Source organism: Penaeus monodon, chromosome 21 (assembly GCF_015228065.2).
Source record: "Penaeus monodon isolate SGIC_2016 chromosome 21, NSTDA_Pmon_1, whole genome shotgun sequence".
Classification (NCBI taxonomy): Eukaryota; Metazoa; Arthropoda; class Malacostraca; order Decapoda; family Penaeidae; genus Penaeus; species Penaeus monodon.
In genome coordinates this window covers 4,446,931-4,448,729 of record NC_051406.1, presented here as the reverse complement: position 1 = coordinate 4,448,729, position 1,799 = coordinate 4,446,931, and the positions used below count along the sequence as shown (strand labels likewise).

General features: G+C 33.3%; 1 protein-coding gene across 1 annotated transcript in view; it reads left to right on the top strand.

Annotated features, from left to right (window-relative positions):
• Positions 1–173: 173 nt before the first annotated feature.
• LOC119586132 (mitogen-activated protein kinase kinase kinase 7-like) overlaps positions 174–1,799 on the top strand; it is a gene marked incomplete in the record, with an annotated part of 88,760 nt that continues 87,134 nt past the window's right edge. The window contains 2 exon segments of the mRNA XM_037934824.1: positions 174–340; positions 1,440–1,529. Of these exon segments, the coding sequence (XP_037790752.1) occupies positions 266–340; positions 1,440–1,529 (165 nt within the window).

Genomic DNA, 1,799 nt, shown 5'->3' with positions numbered 1-1,799 from the left:
TTGCTTGCGCTTCTCGACCTTGTCTTGTTTTCCGTCTGCTCTCGGACACAAGAATCGAGATGGAGCTCAAGAACCCCAAAGGGGATTCGATCCCGTATCATCCCGAATAATAGAATTCGAATCTAAGAATAAAGCATCGAATCTTATAGTGATCAGCTGGAAATCGTGTAGTTTCGGCATCTATACTTAGGAAAGGTTTTACGGAGAGCGATTGTTTATGTCAAAAATTGTCTCCAACTTCCCCCGTGAGAAATGACTTGAGACGATGCACATATCTGCCATGGATAACCAGGTCGAGAACTGTGAAGAGATAGATAAGGAAGATATCCACTTTTTAGAGGTAAAGGAGAATTCCCGTGCCGATTTGTCCTGTCGGGGGACTTTTAATACACAAATTCGGTCAGCAGAAAAAAAAAATTATATTGAAGGAGAGTTTTCGAAGTTAGGTTTGAAGTCGGATGAAAATTGCAGTAGAAGGTCTCGCTTTTTTGTAATCTTATCGAGTTAGTACAGTTGGTCGGGTTGTATATCACTTTAGAGAGAATCTTAACAGGTGAATGAAAAAAAAAGCAAAACATCCCTATTTTAGACTAATTTCGCAATGTTATTTCAACACCTTTTGTTTTCGTTTTAATAATTGAAAAATGTGAAGAACATATTTTTGGAAACCATTTTAGTATATGTATTTTTCTTACATTATTTTACTTCCTGAACCTTTATTTCCCCCCATGAATTTAAATTGGTAATGAAGGTCATATCATTTGCATTGCAATTACAGAGCAACCTTTACCTGTTGATAAATGATATGGAACTTTGTTTATTAAGAAATAGCCATCAGGTTTTGCTGCCATACTGTTTTTCAAGAAATTTATTTATATTTAGGTCAACCTTAGTTATGAGGTACATATAGATGTTATGGCTATTTTGTATATCCCTAACCAGTTTTGTGATAGATGTGAAGATATATATGCTGTTATCATAGCTTTCGTAAAATTAAATTGTATTTGTTCTGGGACTGAGGTGAATGTGTGTGGCAGATAAACTCTGACCTCCTTTGTTTCGATTTAGGGAAGTGTTTTATTTTTGTTGAATATTTCTGGAAGAATGGTGTAGCAAAGATTTTCTGTTTATAAATACTTTAATTTCACAACATTATGAAATTTGGAGGCTTGTAGAATGTCGCATGAGAGAGTAGTTATAGAAGGAATAAAAAGCTTAGATTTTGATTACCATTTTTTTTGGGGGGGGGAAGGGAGTAAAGGTCAAAATGCTAATTTTGTTCATAAAATGACATAATAATAATATTATAAATCTTTTCTTTGAGAGTAATGGTAATTTATCATCTGTTATAATTCAGGAATCTGATACCATTACTACTGCATATAAAGTAGCACATGATAAGAGGAAAAAGTTGCATTTTTTGTCCACTTTTCTTTCAGAGTATTGGAAAAGGATCATTCGGAGTCGTCTACAAAGCTGTGTGGAAATGTGTAACTGTTGCAGTTAAGAAAGTAGAAACGGAATCAGAGGTATGTTGTTATAGTGGTATCGAACTTAAGCCCTTGATAGTCATCCACATTTTTTTCTTTTGCTTTGTGTCACTGTATATAGATGGTTATATATTTAATGTTTGTAAAGAAGTAAAGAGATAATTATTGCAATTGATCAAAATTAAGGAAGTGGATAATGTATTTTTGAAAGTAATATTTCTTGTGTTTAGTTGGGGAATTCAAGACATTATAAATAGATAGATTTCAAATTTTATTTGTGTTTGTTTTAAAACAGCAGATACTGAACTG